Here is a 13574-nt window from a genome sequence, read left to right as displayed (position 1 = left end):
GCAATCTCTAAACAAGGATTGGCTCGATGGGTCTCATCGACGATTGCGTTTTGTCACTCTAAGGCCGGGAGGCCACTGCAAGGACATCCTAGAGCCCATTCTACAAGATCGATGTCCTCCTCAACAGCTTTATGGGCAGGAATTCCGTTGACGGACATATGCCAAGCTGCGGCATGGTCAGTGCCCCACACGTTTACCCGCCACTACTGCCTTGCCAGGCAGCATGCGGACGAGGTGCAGATGGGAAGAGCTGTCCTGCGCCATCTGTTTCAGTAAGGTAAGCTCCACGCTGTGGAGAATCTTTTGTCTACCTTTTTAATGACAGTTTATTTTATGTGGGTAAGGTTATATGAGGTAACTTAGTCCTACTGTACATATGCATTGTGTAGTATGTTGAGGGTATATTACATTACATTACATTCTCACCGCCGTCTCAAGTGTTACTGCTATACAATCTATTCTAAGCATGTGAATCCATGAAAGATCCAATGCTGGAGAAGGGAATAGTTTCTTACCTGTAACTCCATTTCTCCAGCATTGGTATCTTTCATGGATTCACATGCGCCCGCCAACCTCCCCGGAATGTAATGTATTTGATTGATAAACTTAACCCTCCCTACTTTGGAGGGGCCGAAATCTGAAGGGGAACCGCGGGGGCGGGCCTCTTATATGGGGACGGCCTACGGCGCATGCGTAGGCGGGTCCTAAAAGGACGTAGATAGGGCACAAAAGTGTCAGAAGTTTTCCTATTGGAAAAGGCTATATATGTGTACCGAGGGGTCCCAGTCTGACGACGGGGAATATTCTAAGCATGTGAATCCATGAAAGATACCAATGCTGGAGAAATGGAGTTACAGGTAAGAAACTATTCCCTTCTGAGGCTTGTGGAATCTGCATAGATTACATGCTGTGCATAGGCCGACATCTAGTGGAAGCTGCAGAGTATTAGTTTGTTTTTCGAAACTCGAAAATGGCCGTCGACACAGGGCGTGCCAGTAATACTATCCCTAGTGTGACGTCCACTGTACCCATGATCCCTCACACGTCTAGGACCCTCATATTGTTTTTTTCCGCCATACTGGTCGGAAGCATCCTGCGGAGTTCCCTGGCTTTAGCCATAATTTTGAAAAATATCATATATCCCCATTTTCTCCATCCCAACGTCGAGTCACTGAAGTTCGACACCGGCCCGGAGAAGAAAACAACTGTTGAGAGCTGCACTACGGACTTTGGGCCTCGGAAGGCCTCTGGCCTCGGCCCGGGCCATGGAAGGCCTCTGGCCTCGGCCCTGCAAATAGGGAGAGTGGGGGGGTGGTACATACTCTACACTCCTTTTATTTTTTTATATATATATATATATATTATATATATTCCTACACACACTAGCCCGCTGCCACAAGGTGCGTATGGAGGGTACCCCTTTCCAATTTTGCTCCAAGTGCAACCGCAAGTACCCTTGGGTTGACAGACACGCGACCTGTAACCTCTGCTTGCCGAGGGACCACCGAGGCGAACTGCAGAGCGTGTAGTCGGTTTAAGCCGAAAACTCTAAAGGACCGTTCGATTAAACGTTGGGCTCACCACGCCAGGCAATGAGGCCATGGAAGCGGAGTGCGCCTTCAGTGATGGTAGCAACGCCGTGCTATCGGACGGCGAGGGCAACGTGGCGTCGAAAGACAGCCAAGCGCAAGTCCCCCACCTCGGAAGGTTGTCCGGCAGGGCAGCTATGGGGAACACCCGCGGTGACACAAGCGCTCCCCACACCACTTCCACTAAACACTTGAAGTCCAACCGAGATTCGACGCGTGCGTCAAGTTCCCGGAAAGACGCACACAGAGAGCGGTCCACCGAATCGGTGTCCCCTGGCCGTTCGCAGTCAAGATCGCCGCATGCCACCAGGCAACCATCCACTGTTGCCAAGAGTGCCTCGCTCAGTAAAGTAATGGAGGTTCGATAGTCGGAAGACGAAGCCGACCACAATCCCCAGGCCTCGCTCTAGGAGTCGGCGTCAGCAGACCGCGTGACAGCTGCTCCCGTGTCCCGACCTCCACACTATAAGGAAAGGTACACTACACCCGAATCTCGACGCCAGACGTCGAAAAGCTCCAAAAAGGTGGAAACAGCAGGGAAGCACTCTTCCACTCACGGGGAGGGGGGAAAGCAGCAGAAGATACATTCTCAGCCTTCTATTGCACAACAGAAACATAAAGACAGTTCAGTCTTCTGTAACGATTTCCAAGACCACTGCACAAGGCCATAGATCCAGTGAGGATATGGCAGGGAAACCCTCCCAGGAAAGGGTAATCCCCAGCTCCAAGGAATGGTCAAGTGAGGCTATAGACAGTTATGTCTAGAATGTCATCCCTAGCTGACTTCTATGCTAAGAATCCAGACCACTTCCTCTCCTATACCCCTGATGGGTCTACCCCCCTCGGGGTCTGGGGACCCGCAACCCCCTGGTAAGAAACCTCGAAGAGGATCCAAAATTGGCCACGTTGGACGACCAAACTGGGATGCAATACTATGGGGATGACGAGGACCAAGAGGAGGACGAAGATGACGCAGAAGCCTACAGATACTCCCCAGTAGGCAAAGAACCTCTGGTTACCGACTCTCCTGTCGACAACCAACCTCTCTTAAATGAGTTTTTATCTAGAGCGGTTGAACACTTCCGCATAGATACTCAGGGAGCACAGGAGGAGAGGGAATAGTCCCTTCCCAACCTCACCAGGGCAGTAAACCCCAGGATCAAAAAACAGTTCAGAGCAGCCCAATCAGACCCGCTGTACATAAGGGGGCAACTGAAACCGGGCTCCCTGACTAGTTATTAGTGACTAATACCCGAAAGAGGGCGAGAACACCCCTATCATCGTCTGAAGCTCCCCCCGACAAGGAGAGCAAAAAGATCTATGGGTTGAGAAGGAGGGTAGCCTCCACTTCCGTCTACCAGGCAAGGATGACCAGCTCCACCACCCTGCTGGCGAGTTACAACTGCGATCAGTGGGAAGAAGTTAAGGCACTCATTGACTCCGCCCCGGAACCTTTAAAAATCCAGTTGGCACAGGTTGCGTCGGAGGGAAGAGCCGTGTCCGGTTGCATCCTTAAGGCAACCTTTGATGCCGCGGATAACGCCGGCAGACTGATAGCAGAGAGCACTGTTATCAAAAGACATGCTTGGTTAAGACAATCTGGGTTTAAACCCGAGACACAAGCATCCTTAATAGACAAACCGGTGGAGCCTGATCTACTATTGGCAAGGCGGTAGAAGACGCATTAAAAAATGCCAAAGATGAATACGAGACTCTCAAATCCCTGGGCCAGTTAACCAACAAACCCCCTAATCAAAGAGGGAATGGCAATTTTCCGTGGCCCACGCGGCCAAAATTCACAAAGAGGCTACAACTATTCCCAGGGGCAGGGTACGCCATGGAATAACAACCAGCAGTCTACCCAGAGTTATGGCAGGGGTAACAAAAGAGGACGTGGTAAGGGTAGAGGCAGCATCTATAGAGGCGGCGGCACGCCACCCGCAAAACAGTGACGTTCCGTTCAGGGTCCCTTCTCACGCATCCCCAGTAGGGGGACGCATTTCCAACTTCACCCAAGCTTGGGAAGGGATCACATCAGACCGATGGGTGCTGTCCACAGTGTCCGCAGGATACTGCATTGAACTGTTAGAGCGTCCCCGAAACCACCCTACAAGTCAAAAAGTGCATTCATTAGACCACCAGAAGATCCTCCTCGAAGAGATCGCCAATCTTCTAGCAAAGGACGCGATAGAACTCGTCCCGGGACACCAGGTAAACAAGGGTATTTATTCAACTTACTTCCTTTTGCCAAAAAAAGATTTGACAATGCACCCAGTATTGGACTTGCAGCCTGCAAGCAAGTATGTCAAGCCCCTAAAATTTCGCATGACTACTCTCCAAGAGGTAATTGCCCCTCCTAAAAAAATAAAAGGGGGATTACATGGCAACATTGGACATGAAAGATGCCTATTTTCATATTTCTATGTTCCCAGCCCACAGAAGATTCTTGCGCTTCAAGGTGGACAGTCAGCACTAGCACTACCAGTTCAAGGTACTGCCCTTCGGTATAGCCTCGGCTCCAAGGGTATTCACCCAGGTTCGGGCCTTGGCGGCGGCACACCTACGCAGGGAGGCAATCCCAGTGTACCCTTACCTGGACAACTGGCTCATCACGGGGGAGACCCCAGTAATTTGCAGATCAAACATTCAAAGAACTATCAACCTCTTCAAATTGGGTTTCTCCATAAACGAGAACCTAGGAGCTGTCCTAAACACACAAGAGGGTTGGCCTTTCCATCAGAGGAAAGAATTCGGAATCTACTGCTGCAAATTCTGCTATATCAAGCCGGTCGCCAGGTAACGGTGCGCAAAGCGATGCGTTTGCTGGTCATGATGGCGTCATGTATTTTCCTGGTCGCCCACGTGCGCATGCGCATGCGTCCCGTGCAAGAATGTTTGGCGAAACAGTGGTCTCGGGCAAGTGGTCAGTGGGACGATCTAGTGGTCGTTTCGCCAACACTTGTACAAAGTCTTCACTGGTGGACAAGAGGGAACCTGTCAAAGGGGAAACCTTTTTACGATCCCGAGGTACAGGCTTTAGTCACAACAGACGCATCCCTGTCAGGGTGGGGAGCACACCATCTCCACCACACAGCTCAGGGTCTCTGGTCTCACTCAGTGGCCAAGAATCATATCAATCTGCTAGAGCTTCTGGCAGTATTCAGAGCGCTTCAAGCGTTCAAGCCCTACCTGTTGGACCTGTCGGTACAGATCCTGACAGACAGCACAACAGCTATGTTTTACCTGAACAAGCAGGGAGGGACTCTTTCGCCAAATCTGTCCAAGCTTGCCCAGAAAATTTGGATATGGGCACTCAGACGGAACATTTACCTGTCATCGCAACTTGTTCCATGGGATCTCAATTCTCTGGCGGACGCTTTGAGCAGAGATTCCCTCCCGGAAGAACACGAATGGTGTCTACACAGAGAAATCGTAGAAGATCTCTTCTCTCAGTGGGGTTTCCCCACTATAGACCTATTCGCCACTAGCGAAAACACAGTGCCCAGGATTCGCATCCAGGTTCCCCTCACCAGACTCCCAGGGGAACGCCCTGTGGATGAACTGGTCAGGGATGTTTGCATACACTTTTCCACCAACGCCTCTCATCAGGATGGTGGTCCACAGGATGCACAGGGAATCGATGACGCTCGTCCTAGTTGCTCCCATGTGGCGAGGCAACCGTGGTTACCACACTTAAGCAGACTAGCGGTGTGCGAACCCATCAAACTCCTGTGCTGGTACAACCTACTGTCCCAGCACCAAGGTCAGACAGTGCATCCTCAACCGAACTAAATGAACCTGGCAGCATGGCTCCTGAGGTCATAGTTTGGACATCTCAAATTACCTCAGAGATGTATGGACGTCCTAAAGGAATCTAGGAAGCCAAACCCGAGACACTGCTACTTTGACAAATGTAAAAGATTTGTTATCTGGTGCCAGAATAAGCAAATCAACCCAGTTGATTGCACTCCTTCCACTATAGTCACCTACATGTTCCACCTGCTGGACGCAGGGTTGTTATTTAATTCACTGAAGGTACACCTGGCAGCACTGCCAGCATACACCACCTTGCATAACAAAGTATTGTGGTGGAAAGTACCAGTGGTTAAAGCCTTATTGGAAGGAGTAAAGAGACTTCACCCTCCAATTTCTAACCCACCACCAGGATGGGACCTCAATGTGGTACTTGCTAAAGTCATGGGCCCTCCCTTTGAGCCCATGCATAAGAGCAATCTCAAACACCTGACATATAAAACTGCCTTCTTGGTAGCCATTACTTCTATAAGAAGGGTCAGTGAAATTCAGGCTCTGTCAGTGCAGGATCCTTTCTTTACTGTCCATAAATATAAACTGGTTTTACGAACACACCTTAGATTCTCACCTAAGTTTATTTCTAAATTCCGCGTGAACCAGTCCTTCGAGCTTCCGGCTTTCTTCCAAGACCCACAAAGCTCGGCTGAGGTGAAACTACACACCCTGGATGTGCGTAGGGCAGTCTTATACTATGTAAACAAAACCAGACCGCTAAGGAAAAACAGGCCAACTGTTTGTCTCCGTAGCTACAGGCAGAGAGGGAGATCGCGTCTCTAAAGGTGCCATCACTAAGTGGATTATAAACTGTACCCAGCTGTGTTGCTCCCTTTCTGAAAAAACTCTGCCTTTCACGCCTAGAGCCCACTCGACAAGAGGCATTGGGGCCACTCTGGCTTTCATTGCAAATGTACCCCTCAACACCATTTGCAAAGCAGCTACTTGGAGCTCTATTCCCTCTTTTACTCAGCACTACTGCATTGACACCCATTCCAAGACAGATACTGAAGTGGGACAAGCGGTTCTAAGACATTTATTTGCTCATGACCCTTCTCACATCCCACCGCCTTCTTCTAACACTGATCGCTAATCTATGCACAGCATGTGATCTAAGCAGATGCCACAAGCCTCAGAAGGGATACATTCCTCACCGTAATTGTATTTCTGATGCTTGTATCTGCTTAGATTTGCATGCGATCCACCCTTCCTCCCCTCTGAGAGAAGGCACATGGATGCTTGTTGTCTTATCTTTCTATCTATCTGCTTGGATAATCTGTACTCGCGCTACTCCTCATGTCAGAAAAATACAATCTGAGCGTCCTAGACGCGTGAGGGATCATGGGTACAGTGGACGTCACACTAGGGATAGTATTACTGGCACACCCTGTGTCGTCGCCCATTTTCGAGTTTCGAAAAACAAACTGTAATACTCTGCAGCTTCCACTAGATGTCGGCCTATGCACAGCATGTGAATCTAAGCAGATACAAGCATCAGAAATAAGATTACGGTGAGTAATGTATCCCATATGTACACACACACACACACACACACACCCCCCACCACCCCTGACCCCCCCTCAGTCCCTTTGAATCCAATTTCGGTACTTGCTACGAAAAGCAGAGTCTGTGAATTTGATGGCGTATGTGTTCCTTTGTTCTGCCTCCCACGGCCCACACCTGACTTTTGAGTCTCTCATTCCCCAGATAGGGTTGTACTTCTAAATGTACCAGTATTGCTATTTGGGAATGTTGGTTGATGATTTTCTAACCTAAAGCTACTCTAGATACCCTTCTTTTTCTCATCTAAAGGTCTGCTATTGATCGGAGTATTGATACAGCAAATGCCCGATTGTATATATTTGCGAACCTTTCCTTACTTTCCTGAATTGCATTTTGAGTTTAACATTGCCCTAGTGTATATAATAAATATTATTTTTCATAGAACTACTGTGTGTAAGTGTTTCCTTGACTATAGGTGTACTCAAAGGTCTTTCTACGCAACTGTAGTCAACTACAGCCCTCCTTTTTCCTAGACTAGGCCTGGCTGCTAGACCATAGCTTCCAAACCTATTAGGTAGTTGGGTGGACTTTCGTAAAACTCCCGAACACCAATTTCTGTCGTGGTGTCCCGTTCCCCTCTTGCATGACCGGACACTTCATAGGCTTCTCTGGTTGGTAGTATTGGCAATGTTTGCACCCTTGGTCCACCACAAACTCCCTCTTGTGGTCTTGCCACCACCTATTATTGGGTTCCTGCCCTTGTGCTTTCTTGCATTTCAGGTACACCGCAACTCCGGCGTACTGTTCTGTGATGCTCGGCATGTTCTAAACTCAGACTTCTGATTTCTTTCTCCGCCAGGACGGATGCAGCATGGGGCCTCTCTTGGCTTGCGCATGTGGTTGGTTTGTTTTCTCTCTCTCGCTCGTCTTGTTTTCTCGTATCTCTCTCTGAATGCAGCTCTTTTCGCCTCAGTCCTGATAACCCACCGGATTTGGTATATAACATTTCATGTATCCCCAGTATGTACAACCTACAGGAGTTCTTCATGGGAACGGGAGTCCTTGTCCCCAACGGGCAGTGGCGTCGCTAGGAGAGGGCCTGGGGGGGGGGGGGCTGGGCTCCCCCCTGTGAAAACCTGTGTCCCCCGCTATGCCCCCACCTAAGACTAGCAGTGACCATGTTCTCCCCCTACATTTGTCTGTGCCCCCTACTTTTGTCTTTGGCCCCCTCTGTGCCCCTCCTAAATTTGATTCCTGGCGATGCCACCGCCAACGGAGAGTCACTCCCTGTCGAGTCCCGCTTGCCTCTACCAGAAAGCAGTGTATTGCAGAGTGGGCTCAACCACATGCCTCACTGGAAGGGGCTCCCCCTTGGTAGAAGCTCAAATTCCCTCGACTCATCACAATGCCCACAGTTAAGGCCAAGGCTAAAGTGGGCTCTTTCCAAAGAAATAATTCCTGGGAAGTGATTTGTTAAGCAGCTGCCAGGTCTTCCCCATCGGCCTTTTGAAAGCACTACTGCATGGATACAGTAGCCTAGTCAGATCCCTGATTTGGGCAGGCAGTTCTACAAAGCCTGCTTGCCTAATATTGGCTTCCAGCCTCCCTTGGTGATTAGTTCTTTGTAATCTCCCATAAGTATGGAGGGAATGGGACGGGACTTTGGAGTAAGACGGTTACTCACTGTAGTGACTTCTGTACTCCTAGTCCATGTTCCACTTTCTTTCATACACCTCAGCTGTTGTCCCCCCTATCAATAAGTGGCTTGTCTGGTGACCTGTATAGTGGATCCAAGGACTGGCAGGTCTTGCCGGTATGCCGGGCTATGGCACTTCCCGTCCAGCACACAATTCTTTGAAAGGGAATTGCATCTTTTTGTGCTAGCAAAAGTTATTCTGTCCGTCCCCAAGGACGTACACCCCATAGAGATGGATGAAAGGGGACTAGGAGTACAGAAGTCACTACGGTGAGCAACGTTTTCTGTGTGGCTGATTGCGCTACACCAGTGACTTTCTTCACATAATATACTGATTTGCTCTTCTATTCTAATACCAGCGAATCTATGACGGATGTAATTCTTGCGGCCTATTTATTATCTAGTACGTTGCTTCTGCTTCTAAGCCCTTCAATAAAGTAAATCAATTAATATGGATCTTAGAAGCATGAAGGGATAAGTCATTGGTGGGACACTATAGGCGCCTTACAAATGCGGAATGAATAAAAAAATCTCATGCAGATCTATGAAATGCGTGCTAAACTCCCTGACCTTTTTCATAGGTGGTAAGGTGGCTCAGGTGGTTGATGGCCCACACACAGCGAAGATCTGTGTCTGAGCTGCAGTTCAGATTTGCATTCTGACCAGGCCAACCCAGTATTCTATGTTCAGCTCTGTGGTGAAAGCACTATATAAATGACCATTTTTATTATTAAACACGTAAGGTTCTGTTCATCATAGTGATCATCATTGATTTCCTATATTCAGATCTGATCCTTTGCATTGAAGCCGCGTTTACCGTTTACAGACACATTATCAGCTGATTCATGGAATTATTTGCGTGAAAAACGCAGATTTGCGCACCTTTCTGCCCGAAAATCCCTGTTTGAAGTATGGGGATTTTCAGGCAGAAAGGTGCGCAAATCTGCATTTTTCACGAAAAGAATTCCATGAATCAGGCAGTGTGTGTGCATTAAAGCACATTCGATGGCCACCATGGGTCGATACAATTTTTAATTGTTAGGGCGCTGTAGTATTTCGAGTTGGGCTTCTGCTATGATTTTGTGATTTTGAGGCAAGTGTATTCGATTTCACTTTTGGTAGAAACTCTTTTCTGAAGGTTATAAAGTAGTTCTCAATCAATATATTGGGACTAAACCCTAAGTTAATTAGGCTATAAGAGTATCTATGAAGACCTGCAGGGCATTCGTAAACGGTCTAAAGGTGGTTAATTACTTTTCTTTCAGCTGTTGAAGCCTATTTCTGGGAAGTTGCGGAACCAATGGGAGATGGGCCTCGAGCAGGCAAAAGAAGCACTTGTGATGTCAGTGGAAGGGCGGAATCTGAAATACACATTTGTTTACATAAAGGATCGCCCCCATCTTAATCCCACTGTAGCAAAAGAAGTAGGGTTACCTGTGGAATTGGAAGTATCTGGATACTTGCATACAGAGCAAGCTCCTGAGTTTATGGAGTCTGGAAACGAGTCTGGCATATCAGACAAGAGAAGAAGAGTGTCTAACTCGGTATGTCAAAAAAGTGGTTTGGGACCGAAGAGCAGTACTCCGAAAAAGTCAGTTGAAAAGTCTGAGTCAAGTAGTGGATTAGGATCCCTTGTAAACAGAAAGAAAACTGGAGCCCCACGTGGACGAAAGAGTGCAGTTAACCAATTCTTGGTGTTCTGTCAGAAGCACAGAGATGAGGTATGTGCTTTTAAATGTTTACAAATTTACTTTTTGGGACTTGTGGGATGTACAATTATTATTTGTTGTGCTTTTGGTGTAAAGTTTGGAAAATGTATTTATTTTGTCACTTGTCAAGATGCACAGGTTCTAAATCCATGTGCACTGCTGTAAGTGGCTTTGCACTTTTCCGCGACAGGAATTTGTTTTTCTCTGCTAATGGACTGCTCATTGAAAGTTGATAGTTATCTCACCACAGAGTAAGCCCTCCAAACCTCTCTGGTTGTTGTAAAGGGATTAGGTGCTATACTACAGACAGAAGGCAGTGCTGCCAAAAATGAGCTGCATTCAGTCTGGCTGCAGAGCAACAGGAAGGAGGTGTAGTGTTGGGGGGTGGGAGAGAAGGAGGAGAAGGGATAGACTTTGGAAACATTTTTGACTTGGGTTCTTCCTGCAAAACCTTGCAAATGCTCCCCATTTGATGTATTTTAATGCAACTCTGAAGGGTTAATTTGAATCATAGCTGTAAACCAAGCACTCGATCCAGAGAGTAAATATTACTAAGGGCATAGTAACACCTGAACTACACAGCACTGCAACACTGACATAATGATAGAAAACATCATCTAATGAAACAGTTATTATGAGAGCAACTTTAATCTGTTAATTTCAGTGTAAAACCTTGGAAAATTGACAGCTGAAGTTCCTTGCAAATGGTCAGCAAAAAATAGAGATGTTTCTAAATAAAGTTCTCATTGTGTCTAATTTAGCTTAGTTCCTTAAGACTATTGCATTTTGGAACTTAACACCTTGGTTGCTCCAGTGCATTAGCATTCAGAAGCCCGTGAGCTCCAGGACAATGAATTCTGCGCCTACATATTTACAAAATGTAGATTATTATTATTTTTTAAATGCTAAAATCTAGTACACACTTGCAAACCTGTGTAGAAAATACCTCCCGACAGTTGGCCTTGTTTAAATGTTTGCTGCCAACTTTATTATCCTAGGCTGATCTGAAGTGATATGAAACCTAGCTACCTCTTAATTTAAAACTTAAAAGGGCAACCCCAGACTTTGCTTTTCCAGTTATACAGATTTGAACTGATGACACATGCATTCAAAAGGCAATCAGCTAAGAAACAGGAACTTGTATGATCATAATTTTGTGGAATTTGGGTGAATCTGCATCTATGATGTGGCCGAGGAATCCCACAGTTATCTGTTAGAGCATTGTCTCAAGACAGATGCATTTGTAGTATAGCAGGAGTGGAGTAATGGATGTCAATCCATTACTCCAGATTGGTCAGCAATCTTTACTTTTAAAAGGTATTGAGTCGAAGCCTTTGTCTTCGCATCAGAGTGTATAAGGACCTGAAAACCAAATGTCTACATTTGGCATTAAGTGGGTGCCGAACAATGCAGGAGAGGTGAAGGGTGAGAACTAACGTGCTGTTAAATATGGTGGCAATGGGGCCAAGCAAAAACTACTCCTTGGAGCAATGCCTGGAGTTTCTTAATCTGTTGATGCTATAAACCAACTGCAGGAGTAGTAACAGGTTTTGTGCCATAATTAAATTATCGGTTTTGGGGAGGTGGCATTGATTCAGGGAGTTGTAAGGGGTCACAAACGAGAGGCGCACACAAAGTGGTAATATTATCAACATTAGCCATTTTATTAACAGAAAGAGGTTTGGATAAAGGCCTAACTTTCCCTATCCTGCAGTATTCTGTCCAGCTCCCCACCAGGCATCAGCATGCAATGATTCCAAGCTCATGGGTTGTCTGTGTCGTATGTGCGAGCGCCACGGAATCTTGCCTGTGTTTGAAGATAAACAGGTGTTATGAGCTGGTGATCGGTGGGGCTCCCATCTCTTCCTGCTCGCTCCTTTTATCACTAGTTATATCATCAATAAATCCACTTCCCAATTACACATGGCTCCGTGTGTTTATATTCACCTAACCCACTACAAGTGGCGACGAGGATTCACCCTGAGCCCCTCCGCCCACATCAAGCCAGCTCACCTCCTGAGCGTCGTAGCGGCCTCTGCAGCCCTGCAAGATCTGCCGCCGCTCCGCTCCTCCGACACAACGATCTTCATCATCCGGTATTTGCTTTCGTGCTGCTATTTTTTTTTAACTGTGTAAACACTGTGATCCTGCCGAGGTAACTATGGCGATGCAAGAGCCGTCTTAATTTGCTTAGAGCTCATGCTCCTGCTGCTGCGCATGAGCGCTATGCCCCGTAAACAACAAGGAATTTAAAGGGACATGCTCAATACTAATCCACACGATGAATAATGGAAATTTAAAGTGTCTCACCACAAGTCAAGCCTGCAAGCCAAGATACTTCGTGGGCATATTGACAAGTTTTCTTTGTGCATAGAGGATTCTACTGCAATTAATACTTAACCCATATGCTGCAGATTTCAGTCCTGGTCAACACAACTCAGCAACCCTCCTTTCATTATTATTCTCTATTGGTGGTGTTATCGCAATACCCCCATATTTACTATGAGGATCTAAACACACTTTAGTGAAACATGTCCTTCAACAGTGTGCCCCACCCATGTTCGTTTTACCAGAAGTTGTTGAACCAGCGATACCATGGAGGCGGTGGATTAAATCTTTTGAGCACTATGCAGGTGTTGTCTGTGGCCAGAATTGTAGTATAGAAAAAAGAAAATCCTTACTATTACATTGTCTAGGCCCAACTGGGCAGGAAAAGTTTGAGGACTTACCGGACCTCCCTGCCAATGAAGATGTTGACCTAAATGAATACGAACGCACTGTAACGAAAATAAGTAAACACTACGAGAAGAAGCTAAGCACCATCTTGGAGCGATACAAATTTGGAAAGAGAGTACAAGAGGAAGGAGAGAGCGTTGAGCAGTACTTAACTGAAGTAAGGAAGTTAGCAAGAACATGTAACTTCAATGAGCAATTGGATGAAAGATTGAGAGACCAATTCATGTTGGAGTGCAGAAGAAGTAAAGTGAGGGAGAGACTATGGTCAGAAGATGATCCACCCTTAGATACTGTTTTACGTGTAGCCAAGGAAGTTGAGCATACATGGAAGTGCGTTGGAGAACTAGAGAACAGAGTCCAGACAGCACAAAGCCACCAAACCCAGTGTCACGACAATGAGTGCAGATAATAATAATGAATAATGAATCAGTAGCTCAAGTGAGCGATGCCGTGAGTAAACGGAGTACACCCAGGAGAATACGCAAACCATTGTGGAACAAAGCTAGGAGGAAGGAATAAGACGCGTCTCAGGGA

The 13574-nt window shown here is 46.9% G+C and overlaps 1 protein-coding gene across 4 annotated transcripts in view; it reads left to right on the top strand.

Annotated features, from left to right (window-relative positions):
- Positions 1-13574, top strand: part of NSD2 (nuclear receptor binding SET domain protein 2) — a 1742450-nt gene that overhangs the window by 186479 nt on the left and 1542397 nt on the right. For all 4 annotated transcript variants that reach the window (XM_069632133.1, XM_069632132.1, XM_069632134.1 and 1 more), the window contains exon 5: positions 9861-10316. In XM_069632133.1, coding sequence (XP_069488234.1) covers positions 9861-10316 — 456 coding nt within the window. The remainder of the gene's footprint in view (positions 1-9860; positions 10317-13574) is intronic.

Source organism: Ambystoma mexicanum, chromosome 6q (assembly GCF_040938575.1).
Source record: "Ambystoma mexicanum isolate Mex_15411 chromosome 6q, UKY_AmexF1_1, whole genome shotgun sequence".
NCBI classification, from domain to species: Eukaryota; Metazoa; Chordata; class Amphibia; order Caudata; family Ambystomatidae; genus Ambystoma; species Ambystoma mexicanum.
The sequence above is the reverse complement of the archived record's forward strand: the minus strand, read 5'-3'. Positions and strand labels throughout refer to the sequence as shown.